The 12,598-nt window shown below is 43.9% G+C and overlaps 1 protein-coding gene across 1 annotated transcript in view; it reads right to left on the minus strand.

The window, feature by feature from the left end:
* The window catches only part of NSG2 (neuronal vesicle trafficking associated 2), an 87,304-nt gene extending 77,614 nt beyond the window's left edge, over window positions 1–9,690 (minus strand). The window contains exons 1-2 of the mRNA XM_037802080.1: window positions 9,521–9,690; window positions 8,483–8,633 (exon numbers count right to left, since the gene is read on the minus strand). Coding sequence (XP_037658008.1) covers window positions 8,483–8,611 — 129 coding nt within the window. The 5' untranslated portion in view covers window positions 8,612–8,633; window positions 9,521–9,690. The remainder of the gene's footprint in view (window positions 1–8,482; window positions 8,634–9,520) is intronic.
* Between the last annotated feature and the right edge of the window lie 2,908 nt (window positions 9,691–12,598).

The raw sequence follows: 12,598 nt of genomic DNA on the forward strand, positions 1-12,598 counted from the left end.
CAATACTGGGTCAGAAGCAAGACTCTAGTATGGACCTACTGACTCCCAGTTCCATGCTCTTTCCATGCCATCAAATCTCTTTTCCTTGCTGGGCCTTTGCTTTCTCAGATGCAGAGAAAAAGAAAGCTGACCAGGATGGTCTCAAATGACTCCTATGCCCCCTAAGTCTGTGACTCTCCCACTCTGTGGCAATGCAGGGTGTGGTGCAAGATGAGGGGTTCTCCGTGGGATCCTCTACAGAGGCCTTCCAGTTCCTTCTGATATGAGCAAAAAACTAGCTGCCCAGGCAGGAGTCATTACAATGGATGCACAGGACTCTGCCACCAAGGATTGTCCTCCACGATCCAGAGGCCAGAGCATTCACTGCTCAACTCTCATTCCTGCTGGGGGCAGTCCCTGTGCTCTCCAGAAACAGGGACCTGATTCTGGGAGTTAAATGATAATTATAGTAATAACCACTTTGTATTAAACATTTATTGTGTGCCAGGAATCGTGCTAAACATTTGACGTGTATTTTTGCATTTCATCCTTACAACAATCCATAAAGGGGGATATTATTGTCCTCATTTTTACAATGAGGAAACTGAGGGTCAGAGTGGTTAATAAACTTTCCCAGGGTCACAGAGCAAGTAGGTGGTGGCGTTAGGACTCTAATCCAGATTGTGCTGCTATAGCACCTCCTTGTATGTATAGAGACACTAGCTCACTCCCCAGTGGTCTCTCTGTGTGTGGACATCAGCAAATCGCTTTAGCTCTCTGAGACTGTTTCACCATCTGTGGAACAGGGTGATTTTTTTAAAAATAGAAAATTTTATTCCCATGGTAAAAATGGACAAAATTATAAAATAAACATCTTCAAACAGGCCCCACCCACCCCAATCCTTACCCCACCCCCAAACATTTAACAGTTTCTTGTGTGTTCTTCCAAAAATGCTTTATAAATTATAAGCATAAAACATACACACATGTGTGAATGTATTTCCACAAATGCAATTACTCAACACCACTCTCTTTAAAGTTCATTTTTTTTTTAACTGAACAATGTGCTTTTTGGTTCTTTCCACATTAATGCTTACAGATTTGCTTCATTCTTGTAACAATTGCTTAGTAGTCCACAACCATACAGAGTTTATTTAACCAGGCCCCTCCCACAGAACATTCTGGGTGCTCCAGTTTTTAATAAATTTGAGAAAATATATACATAGGATACCTTCCTACCAGTAGAATCATTAGTTAAATGACATACACAGTTTAAATGTTATAAACACTGCCAAAATGCCCTCTGAAAAAAGCATCAAGTTGTACACCAAATAAGAGTGCACTGAGATAGTTTATTTGTTCCCTAACACTATCAAAACTAGGCATTATCAAACTTTTGTTTTTTGCCAATTATGTTAAGTTAAAAAAAGTCACAAACTGTTTAAAATTCTATTTATAACTACAAAGATTATAAATTATCAAAATGAGCATTTTAATATGCTTATTGGCTTATTAAATCAAGAGTGATGAGGATTGTACAACTAAGTGATGATAATGTGAGATATGGATGGATTATCACAGATATAACATATGCTATGTGAACTTAGGAACCCTCGACTTTATAAGTAAAGCCCTCGATATTGATGCTTGCTCAGGTGAAACTTATGGTGGTTACGGGAAGGCTAAGTCCACCTATAATTATGCCTAGGAGTCACCTCCAGAGAACCTCTTCTGTTGCTCAAATGTGTCAACTTTCTCTCTCCAAGCCCAACTCCGCAAATAAATGTATCACACACACACACACACACAGAGACACACACACACACACAGACACACACACACACACACAGACACACACACACACACCATGGGACAGGACCCCCCCAGATGAATGAGCTTTCCTGGTGACGTGGACACGGATTCCAGGAATGAGCCTGACCCTGGCATTGAGGGATTGAGAATGCCTTTTTGACCAAAAGGGGAAAAGAAAGGCAACAAAATAAGCTTTCAGTGGCTAAGAGAATTCAAATAGAGTCAAGAGGCTGTCCTGGAGGTTACTTCTATGCAAGTTTCACCTAGATATGCCAGATGGCCACAGTATAGTAAGCCCAAGTCAACACTAGTCCCAAAAACCCTAAAGAATACCCAGATCCCTATCTGAGACTCTATAAAAGTTTCACTCACCAAGTTTATTCTTCAGAAACTTAAATCCTTCAGAGAAATACTATGCCAGTTAAGTCCCAAAATCGAGAGGCAATAGCCTCTTCAAGAACATCAACCAGATGTGTCCCCTTTCCCCATAATGTCTACACCCCTTTTAAAAAAATGCTATTTGTCATTTTACATCTCTTTGCTGCAATTGCCTAGTCAGAGCATTTGCCCCAGTTTAGGGGATTTATAATCCCTCCTTCAGTAGTTTCCAAAGGACAAGAGAGAGCTATGAGCCTGGAACTTGCAGAGATGGGCATTTCTGCTGCTCCTTAGGGAAAGGCTGGCGTTTCTTGGCTCCTGTGACTTTTGGCACAGCCAAAGGGGAGACCAAGAAGGAAACCTGGGTGACAGAGTTAGGGCTTGGTCAGGGTGCATGTGGTCTGGCATGCAAAATCAGAAGTGTCATCAATAATTGGTTTTTGGATGTCTATGTACCTTTCCTCTCACAAGCAGGTGAGTCAATCTCCTCCAAAACTGTGTGGAGACTTAATAATCAGTACAAGGCAAAGCTGCATTTGCCCAGAGCCTGGCAGCTGGCTTGCCAAGCATCTGGGGCTTTGATAAAGTGGGCCAGTGCCTGTCGTGGGTGGCTTTCTGCAGATCTGCCATCCATGAGCTGACATCTCCTGGGACACCTGGGAGCCTATGGTGGCTGCACCATTTCCTTTGGGTGTGTTCTAGGGCAATCATTTCACCTTTATGAGCCTGTTTCTATATCTATAAAATGGCAGTAATGGAAGCAACTTCACAGAGTAATTGTGATGACCTTTGGGTTATTGTGGTTTACTTAGATAAACTGAAGGCAGTGAGGCCCCGAGGGCATGTCCCAGAATCTGGTGTCTGTGGATTGATGTGCAAGCCTCTCAAAAGCTTGTTCCCTCTGCCTGGAGAACATCACCCAACAGCTTAGATTCAGATCTTCCCCCCACCTAACCAATGAAGAAATCAAGCCTAGTCTGAAGCAAGGCAAGTGAGAGGGGGCCCCTGTCATTCAGCCAGCATTCAGGATAGAGAGATGACATAGGAGCAGGGCAGGGTGCTCAGGACTGGTGGGCAAATGGAACTGGGAAAGAGATTTCTCCCTCACTTCTCACCTCCAACCTGGCACCAGGTCCTGTCCATTCTCTAAATAGATCCACCCACTTCCCCATTCCCAGGGCCCCTGCCCTAGTCCCAATCACCACCATCACTTTTAAGAAATGGCAGTGGACTTCTAGCTGGTCTCACTGCTTCCACTCTTTTCTCTTCTTCTACCACACACGGAGCAGGGTGTGGGATCCAGTCACCTCTGTTTGAGGGTAACTACCTCTGGTGTCATTACCAGGCTGATTGGGAGGAGAGAGGAAGGGGAGGTCAGGAGACCAAGCATGAGGCTGGGCCTGTCCTTTGTCCCTAGTATGGCCCACAGCTGCCAGAGTAATCTTCCTAAATTAAAATCTGAGACCACGGTACTCCTGCTTTAAACCTTTTTTAAAAAAGGTGCATGAGGTCCTAAATGAACTGTGTCTATGTGGTCTGTGACACTCCTCTCACTCGCCACGCTCCAGCCAAGCCTGTTCAGCTGTTTCTCCAATGCACAGACTGCCCTGGCACAGGGTCTGCCCACATGTTGGGCTGTCTTCCCCTGCTCCCCTTACTAACCCATCCTCCTGCTTCCTCAGAAAGACCTCCCTGACCGTCTTCTCATCATGTTCATGTTCTCCAAAGTCTTATTCTCTGTTACATTAAAATGCCTTATCCTTTCCTTAATAGCTCTTCTCACAATTTGCAAGTATTTCTATTCATGTAATGGCTTGTCTGCAGTCCCTTTTCCCCCTGCACTGGAAGCCCCATGAAGTCAGTGGCCATGCCTGGCTGCACACACACAGCCTTGCACCATGCCTAGCACAGAAAGGGTGCCCAACAAGAAGAGTTTCATGAATAAATGAATGAATGAATGAGTGAATACCTTCCAGGGTGATAAGTACAACTATAGTCATATTCTTGGGTGGTCAGGGAAGGTGTCCAGGAGAGCTGACATCTGAACTGGGGTTTAGGAAGAGCAATAATGTCTTATCAGTAAGCAAAGGGGTGGGAAGGGACTTCTAGGCCAAAGGAATGGGAAGAGCGAGGATGCAGAAGCAGGAAACACCCTGGAGAGTGTAGAAAATTCTCCGTCAGCGTTTCTCACCCTCAGCACCATTGACATATTGGGCCAGATAATTCGTCACTTTGGTGTCTGTCCTATGCATGACGGGATATTTAGCAGCGTGTTTGGCCTCTACCCATGAGATGCCAGTGGCATACATTTCTCCCTCCCAGCTGTGACTATCAAAAATGTCTCCAGACATGCAAAATGTCCCCCTGGTTGAGAACCGCTGCTTAGGTGGATGTGATGTGCTGACGTGCAAGGTACAAAATAGGGGTGGTAGGAATGGAAGCCAGGGAGCCAGTTAATGAAGGATCTGGAATGCCAAGGTAAGGATTTGAGGATTGTATCCTGTGGGGATGAGGGGCTGAAAAGAAGTTTCCGCAGGAGAGTGACCTGCTCACAACTCCAGGGAAGGTACCTCAGGGGCAGGGTGGAGGCTGACCAGAGTGGAAGAAAGAAGAGGCAGGGAGGCCATCCAGGAGGCCAGGCCCATCTCCTCTCCCGAGGGAGGCACCAGCCTCCACAGAACAGGGCAGGGAGGGAGCATTGGAGCCCCAGATGTTCTCTGAGCCATTTCCCCAGGCCCACCTGCAGGTCCAGGCGCCTGCCTGAGGGGGAGCTCCAGGAAGGGCAAAAATGGCTGTGGCCATGGATGAGGGAAGGCAGAGTTTGAGGAAGGGCTCTCCTGGGGTGGGAAGCTTCTCAGTATTGAAAGCAGCATGGGGCAGAGGGAAAGGTAGGTCAGCAGGTACCCTGAAGATCTAAACTCAGCTCTTCCACTCCCTGGCAAGTCAACAGTCCATTTATCTGAGCCTCAGTTTCCCCATCAGTGAAATGGGTTCATTAACACCCACCTCATGGGACTGTTGGAAAGTTTAACCTAAATGCAGCTATTGAGCACCCTGAGTGGCCCCATCCCTAACTCAGAGCAAGTACTTTGGACGTGTTTGTCCCCTCCATTTAGCTTCCTAAAGGTTGTCTTCTAATATTCACATTCCATCCCAAAGAGGATTTAGTGATCGAATCTAAAGATGATTGTCATATTACACACCAAACACATTCTGTATTTTATATTTTCAAAACAAAAAACCATTATTTTACATCGGGACCAAATTATACATCTTTCTGATAGCTATTTTAGCTTTAAATACTTACCATCTGACTGCAACATAGTCAAAGAGCCGATAACCGAAAGAAGCTAATACAAGGTAGGGCAGGGATTTGAACCCTATGGTGGGGGCTCCTGAACCTGTGTTGGTAACTGCGACACTACTCTAAACATTTAGAGGACTTTTGGCTCCTTGAGGCAAATTCACTTTTAACCCATTTCTCCTAACATCAGGAACAAAAATTTGTTTACTCTCATAAAGATCATGAAATCTAAACACTACCTGAGAAAAGAGCTCATACAATTCCTGACTCAGAGAAGAGAAAACAAAGGCGTAAGGGAGGAAATGTGACTTGATGGACTCTCATTGGGTTGGTGGCTGAGCCCAATGCTGGGGACTCCCAGACCAGCTCCCTCCACGTTCCTGCTGAGGTGGAAAGCTGGGGAACCACGCTGCCTGGGTTCAGCAACCAGAATCCACTGCTGAATAACCACATGCTTTGGGCAAATTACTTTATCACTCTGTGCCTCAGTTTCCTCATCTTTAAAATGTGGATGAAAGTAGCGACTCCCTTATTGAGTTCTACTAACTTGAGAGGATGAAATACAATTGTGCATGTGTGTTTGTGTGTGTGTGTGTGTGTGTGTGTGTGTGTGTACACATATGGTTTAGAGAAGCATCTAGCAATTAGGAAGCATTCAAAAATGATAACTATTATTCTCTCATAGTTAGTTCTATGCCAGGCACTTTACATATGAGGTCACATCTAATTTTTTTCTGACCATTTCGAGGCAGGTATGATCCTTCCCACTTCATGGAGAAGGAAACAGAGGTCCACCTGGTAGAAAAATTGTCATGAATACCAGAGAGTAAGTACACCTCCCGGGAAGTACCCCTGTGAGGATGGGCCCCCGTAGGGACTTGCAGTCAAACTGGGACCCAATGCATCTTTCAAAATGAGTTGATTTCCCCTTCCATGACTGCAGGTCACCATGAGAGTCAATGTATTTCTCCTTCAGGCTTTGGGACAGCTTTCTGGGACATCTGGGCTGGATGCTCAGTGGTTATCAGGCCTGTCTCCTGTCCCAGGGAGAGGAAGAAGCCCTCAGAGGTGGGTGGGAGGAGTAAGGGGAGTCAGAGGCCATGGTAATCTCTGGAATGGCCAGCAGGGGTTAGGGGGAGAGGTGGCCTCACCATAATCCCTTGTCACTGTTTACCCTTCAGGGACATGCAGATCTGGAAGAATGTAGCTGTTAGTGGAGGGGTAAAGTTTCTTCCTAGAGCCTCAGAAAACCTTCAGAAAATATGCTATATTCTTCCTCCCTACCTCTCACATAAATCTGGGCTCAAAATCCCCTTATTCCTTCTGTGAACTGGAATAACTCACCAAATTTCTCTGATCTTTCATGTTTTCATCTGTAAATCTGAGGCTGAATCTCTGACTCCCAGGGTTAATGAGCTTCTAACACAGTGGTCTTCAACTTTGGCTACACACAGTCACCTGGGGAGATTTAATTAATACTGATGCCTCAGTCCTAACCCAGAGATCCAGACATAACTGGTCTGGGGTGTGGCCTAGATGCCAGAATTTTTGAAAGCTCCCCTAGGTGATTCTAATAAGCAGTCAAAAACTGAGAACCTCTGCTATAACATGTAGCAGGTACTCAGTTAACACTGTCTCTTCTCCTATCCCTCCCACTTCTTTATTGTTAATTGCTTGTTCGAAATGTACTTTTAAAGAGCTTATCAGTGTCTCCGGATGATTTGAGGATTATTTCTGCCACCCCCACACACGTTCTCATATTGACAGCCTCGGCACTTTCAAAACAGATGACTCAACCTACCGCCAATCAGCAAGGCCCTTTATCTAGCTTTGGCTTCTCTTCTATTGATTGGATGGAGCCAATTGGTTAAGATACACAATGCCCTCCTGGAGATGCCAATGAGAAATCAAGCAGATGGAATGCTCCATTGTGTGCTCTTCAGGCAGGGAACTCCATCATTTGCCTCCAAGCGTATCCCTGACTGCACAAAAGCTTGGAATATAAAATCTCAAGTCCTCTCAGATGGATTTTAAATGATTACGCTGTTCCCACCTGTTCCATGAGATAAACCTCTCCTCTGCCTCTGTATAAATGCCCACCTCCCTTCTTCAGGGACTACTGCCATGTCAGATTCACCATCAGACATTCACTCATTGCCAGCCACACCTCCCCAAAGACACTCTACTCCTGCCATCTCTTCCCCCTAAGCTCTCCACACCTCCATGCCTTCGCACACGTGTGCCCTTTGTCTTTAACTGCCTTTCCTCCCACGGTCTACCTGAAAAATTTTTACTCACCTTTAAAAGCCCAACTCAAACGTTTCTTCTCTGCAACTTACCTAACCTGACCTCCCAGCCCCTTCTCCAAACCCTCCCCACTCCAACAGAATTGAGTTGTTTTCCACCCCCTGTGAGAGTGGAGATGCTCTCACAATGTCTGTAATCCCTACATAATGCTTTTACCATGATGCATTGTATTCATTCGTTATAAATTAATTAATTCTTTTGCAGTATATTTTATTTTTATATTGGTTGGAGAACTTGTCATTTGTGTTTTTATAACCAACTCCTAACACAGGAACAGGGCCTTCTGGGTGCAAACTAAATGCTTGTTGGACTGAATCCAGTTCTCTGTCCTCAGATCTATACCTATAAATTTTTAACAGCCCCCCAAAATAAGACTTATTTTTTCCCTGTCACCACCTAGAAGCTTAATAGTATTCATCTGCTGTGACAAAGCTTACAAAATGAAAGATTAATTTTCTTGACCATGTCTGTATATGTGAACCAAAAAAATGAATTAACACTTATCACAAATCTGAAATAACACAAGAGATGTTACGTCTCTGGAGGGAGTATAATTACATTTTACCAGAAAGAGAACATATTTGGTTGATGAGGGAGTGAAAAGGATTGGGGGGGGGGGGCAGGTTGTCAGATTTTTGCTATTTTATTTTCCTGAGATGGAGGGAGTTTGGGGAGTGATAAGGAGAAGAGAACGTGCTTTACCTTTTCTGGAGCAGGCAGCTGCAAGTGATTAACCTCCAAGGGTGTGATGAGAGGGACGGTCTGGAAGCCATCCTCCACCGAAGGGGGCTTGGTTCCCTTCTCGCCAGGGTTAGTGTTCAGCTTCACCATCCTTACGCTTTTCTTCCCAGACCTAGGCAAGCAGTAGGATTCTGATTACAGCAGGAGGTGAAGCAGGGGAAAAGAGGACTGACGACAGAGAAAATAGCATTGTCCTCAACAATTCCAATCAGGTGGCTTTCAATCTAGAGATCAGTCATCAATCTTCCGGTAGATTTCCTGACATGATCCCCATTGCCCAGTAAAACTTCTTTAATCATCAAAATAGGCCACCTGCCCACGGGATTCAACAGCCTGCTTATTTGGGAAACTCAAGGAAAATCCCAGACCTACACAAAAAAATACAAGCTTAAAAAATTACCCAAGACACTAAGCTAAAGTATTCATCTAATCTCAGGGAAAAGCTTATTCTTAGTACAAAATAAAATCTTATTACTCTGGATCACCCTGCCACATGATAAATTTCACCTCATCACTCTGGTTGCTATTTTATTATATTGATTTTTCCCCAGAAATCCCCCCCCCAAAAAAAAACAATATGTTAAATATCCTCAAGTGTACCCTTTTACATAATATGTACATTGTAAATGGGATACAGTTTCCTAAAACAAAAAAGGCTGGCTTGAACTCCATCCTGTTATTCAGCCATGGAATGCCTCCATTTCCTAAATAGCGAAGGGCCATTTTTTTTCCTTGGATCCAAGGAAAGTTAGCGACCCCCGTATTGCAAGATTGCCAACCAAATAAACAAATCACGTTTATTCCTCTCCAGCTCTCTTGGAAGTCAAATAATGCTCCCACTCCACCCCCAAAAGCCCAGTGCAACTGAATTTCTCTCGTCAATCCTGCTGATGGAACATTATTAGACAAAACAGGGTTGTTGTGCGGATGAAAGGGGCGGTTAGGGGTTGGAGGATATGGGGCGGAGTGGGGGAGTAGCAAAAACAAACGCCTACTTACTGTCTTGCACTCTTGGAGGGGTCAGAGCAGATTCAAGTCAATTTGAAGAAGACGGCCTGGGGTCCTCCCTCCTCAGCCCGAGCTTGTGGTGCTGAAAGGACAGCGCCTTGCGAGTGACTGGATTGGAAGCTTCTAAGAAGCGAGAGGCGAGCAGGGAAGAGCTGCTGGCAGCTGCCTGCCTGCTCGCTTGCTCGCGCCCCCTCCCACCGGGGAACGGGCTCTCACACCATCTGTCATCTGGCACCACCTGCTGTTTCTCATGCATGGCCACAACCGCTGCACGGGACAAAACGGCTTCAAAAAAGTGGGAAAACAGCTGAGCAGGTGGGAGGGATTCTGGCCAAAAAACAAAGAAACAAATTAATACACACCATATAACAATCGATCTGGATTAGTGTCTGACGGCTGCCGTGACGAATCACCATAACTTGGTGGCTTCAAAGAACAGAAATGTGTTCGCTCACAGTTCAGGAGGCTAGAAGTCCAAAATCAAGGTGTCGGCAGGGTTGATTCCTTCTGTAGGCTCTGAGGGAGAATCTGTTCTAAGCCTCTCCTGCTTTCTGGTGATGGCCAGCAACTTTTGGCATTCCTTGGCTCCAATCCCTCCCTCTGTTTTCACACAGCTTTCTCCCTGTGTCTCGGGGTCTCAAATCCCCCTCTACTTTCTCTTATAAAGAAACCAGTCATTGGATTTGGGCGTCACCCTAAATCCAGCATGAAGTCATGTGGAGAGCCTTAACTTTACATCTGCAAAGACTCTACTTCCATACAAGATCACAAACACACACACCAGGGGTTAGAACTTGGACATATCTTTTTGGAGGACACAATTCAAACCGCGACACAACCCTTGAGTATTTAGAAAAATTGCAAAAGTGATACATTCATTAGGAGACATGACTACCTCCTAAAACTTTCCAAAGTGTATTATGAAACACAGAATAGTTCAAGACCTACCTGTGCTCCAGACAAAAGGGACACTAATATTTATTTCCCGTGCAGTGGGCACTTTCCAAGTCTCCTTCACATACACTATTTCCTTCATTTGCAAAATGTGATTTCTAATACTACCTACCTGACTGGGTTAGCATGTGGTGTGAATGAGATGGCATGGGGAAAGCATTTCACTCAGAGCAGAGCACATGGAGTAGTCCAAACACATCAGCTACTGTTTTCACAATTGCACTGTGGATCATACAGGTCAGCTAAGAACCCATAGCTAGTAGAGCACTAAAACTGGGATTGGAACCCTGATCCCTAGCCACCAAAGTTTGTATTCAGTCCACTGCACCATATGTCCTTCACGGGGTATCTGGACTCAGAGGTCAGTCCCTAGCAAATTCTAGCCTTGTGGATCTTGGACAATTTGTGTTCATTCTCTTAGCCTCTCTTTCCTTATTGCTCATGTGGGAATAATAGCACCTCACTCACAGAGCGGTTGCGAATATGAAAAGAGGTTATGTGTGCTCAAGCAAACCCCATTTAGCTCAGGGACAAGGTTCTCCATGACTGAATTCTTTCATCTTTGGTTGCTGCTCTTATACTCTCTTGAAATCCTCTGAGGTCAAGACTGTCACCACTGGTTTCTCCAAGCTGTGGTTAAAATCATTGCTGGCCATTCATCCCCAGCTGCAGTGTTGTTAATGATGCGCTTCATGAAGTTTAGCTGTCTTGGCATTTTTAATAGCTTCCCCTTTCACTTTCAAAAGCATCCTGGGCTTGCATGATAAATTATTTGGTCACCCCAGCTAGTCCCATGCTGAGTATATCTGTACTGGCTAAGAGGCCAGGAGAAAACATATTTTCTTGTATTGTTTAGTGATGAAATGGATGTGTGCTGTGTGTATGTGTGTGTGTGTGTGTGTGTGTGTGTGTGTGTGTGTGTGTGGAGAGAGAGAAAGAGAGGTTTCTAAGGCAAGAAAGGCTACAACACATCAGAGTTCCAAGAGGCAGTATTAATGAAAGTATGCATATATATGAGAGGGAAGTGTTTCAATAAATGTTAGCTCCCTACCCCCTTCTCCCCCAAGATCTGGATGATTTTCAGGAAAAAAAAAAAAAAAAAACACCTTCTAAGAACAACACAATGTATAAAACCATATGGAATCAGTTGTGAACCCTTGTATTTAATCCTATTATTGCTGCCTCTGAAGGAAAAAAGCAATCCCTTTTACATGTGTTGTGATTGATTCACAAGAAAAAATCACACCTTTAATAATGCCAAGCCAGAAACCCTGAGGGTTGAGACAGGAGAAGGGCCTGTTTCATGGCAATGGAAAATCCAAGATTTCTGATGGGTAAGGTCAGGAGAGAGGCTGCAGGAAGAAAACTGGGGCCAGAGTGATGTAGAAAAGCCCCTTGTTGGAGAATGTCATTAAGAAATCCTTAATGTAATAGACTATTAGTCTCCTCTTAAGTTCTTTAAAATATTTTTGACAGTCAAGAACAAGAATTGTAACATTTTCTGATGGAATCTTTTATGTACATAGATGTCATACATAAAGCAACTACAAAATAAAGGGGGGAGTGGGGGGGTAAAGGGTCCAATACAGTAATAATGTTTCTCTGGTCCACTTGAAGTGATAAAATATTTCCAAGCAAACTGTAATAATTTAAAGATGTCGGTTATAATCCCTAGGGCATCCCAAAATATACAAATATATTAAAATGGAATACTAAAAAAATGCTCATATAACCCAAAAGGAGGCCAGGAGATAGAAACAGAGGAACAAAGATACAGAGAGAACAAATAGAAAACAAATAACAAAATACTAGGCCTAAATCTAAATATATTAATAATTACATTAAATGTAAATGTTTTAAACCAACAAATTAAAATGTATATATCATCAAAATAGAGAAAAAACATGACACAAATATACGCTCTCAACAAGAAATTTACTTCAAATAAAAAAAAAAATAGGTAGGTTAATAGTTAAGGGATGGTAAAAAAAAAAAAAATACACCATGATAACACTAAATAAAAGAAAGCTGGAGTAGCTATATATCTTAGTTTGTCTGAGCTGCTATCACAAATATCAGAAACTGGTTTGGCTTAAACAAGAAGCACTTATTGGT

The sequence above is a fragment of the Choloepus didactylus genome, chromosome 13 (assembly GCF_015220235.1).
Source record: "Choloepus didactylus isolate mChoDid1 chromosome 13, mChoDid1.pri, whole genome shotgun sequence".
NCBI lineage: Eukaryota > Metazoa > Chordata > Mammalia > Pilosa > Megalonychidae > Choloepus > Choloepus didactylus.